Source organism: Centruroides sculpturatus, unplaced genomic scaffold, assembly GCF_000671375.1.
Source record: "Centruroides sculpturatus isolate CEXI.00-Female unplaced genomic scaffold, Cexi_2.0 scaffold95, whole genome shotgun sequence".
Taxonomy (NCBI): domain Eukaryota; kingdom Metazoa; phylum Arthropoda; class Arachnida; order Scorpiones; family Buthidae; genus Centruroides; species Centruroides sculpturatus.
Window position 1 is genome coordinate 902938 of NW_019384621.1, and position 850 is coordinate 903787.

General features: G+C 22.4%; 1 protein-coding gene across 1 annotated transcript in view; it reads left to right on the forward strand.

The window, feature by feature from the left end:
- LOC111625481 overlaps positions 1-399 on the forward strand; it is a 7283-nt gene extending 6884 nt beyond the window's left edge. The window contains exon 12 of the mRNA XM_023368632.1: positions 223-399. Within this exon, the coding sequence (XP_023224400.1) occupies positions 223-227 (5 nt within the window). The 3' untranslated portion in view covers positions 228-399. The remainder of the gene's footprint in view (positions 1-222) is intronic.
- The last annotated feature ends 451 nt before the right edge of the window (positions 400-850 follow it).

Consider the following 850-nt stretch of genomic DNA (forward strand, 5'->3'; position numbering starts at 1 on the left):
CACACATCAAGTTATGTTATGTTGCCAATAGGAATTTATTCGTATTTTTTAAAATGTTTTTTTTTTGTTTTTTCCTTTTAGAAAGTCATTTATTTACCTAAACGTCATACATAAATTTAAATAAATAGACATTATTTATCTTGACCTTTGTACCTGTCCAATTTTTTAAACGTTAATAGTGTAATTCGAGATGTATTTTAAATATAAATTTTTGTTTTTCAGTCTAGTAATTCCTGGAAGAAGCTTTTCTAAGATGGCCTTTGATGGAAGAAAATATAATAATTAATCTAATCAAAAAATTTATTTATATTGGAGTTTAATGAAGTGTTAAAATGCTGCAGATAATTAATTTTTTTTTAATTTTTTCTCTATAATTGAATGCATTTATGTCTAGTTATATGCAAGATGATTGGATTGATGTATTGAATTTATTTATTTATTTATTTATTTCTGTCTAATTTATTTCATTACTGGTAATAAATTTATTTGATGAGGTTGCGTATGATTAAATTTCATAAACTTCTCCACCCTTACAGTTAATTAGGAACGTTTCTATTATTATTTTCTTGCTAAATTTAGAATATATGTTTTGCAATCAGTTAGGAATGAGTGGGGAGATTGGAATTTAAATGTGAAAAAATTAGTGATTTTTTTTTTACTTGTTAGTATAATTAATCTATATATAACATATATTATGCTAGTTTATTTTTATACGTATAAATTATAAATTAATGTAAGATTTCCATACAGAAAAATTACTAAATTGTTGTAAATTCGACAATTCTACTTGAATTTTATCAAATTTCTTAATCGAAGTTTAATGATTTTCTGCCAAAATGTTAACTAAATT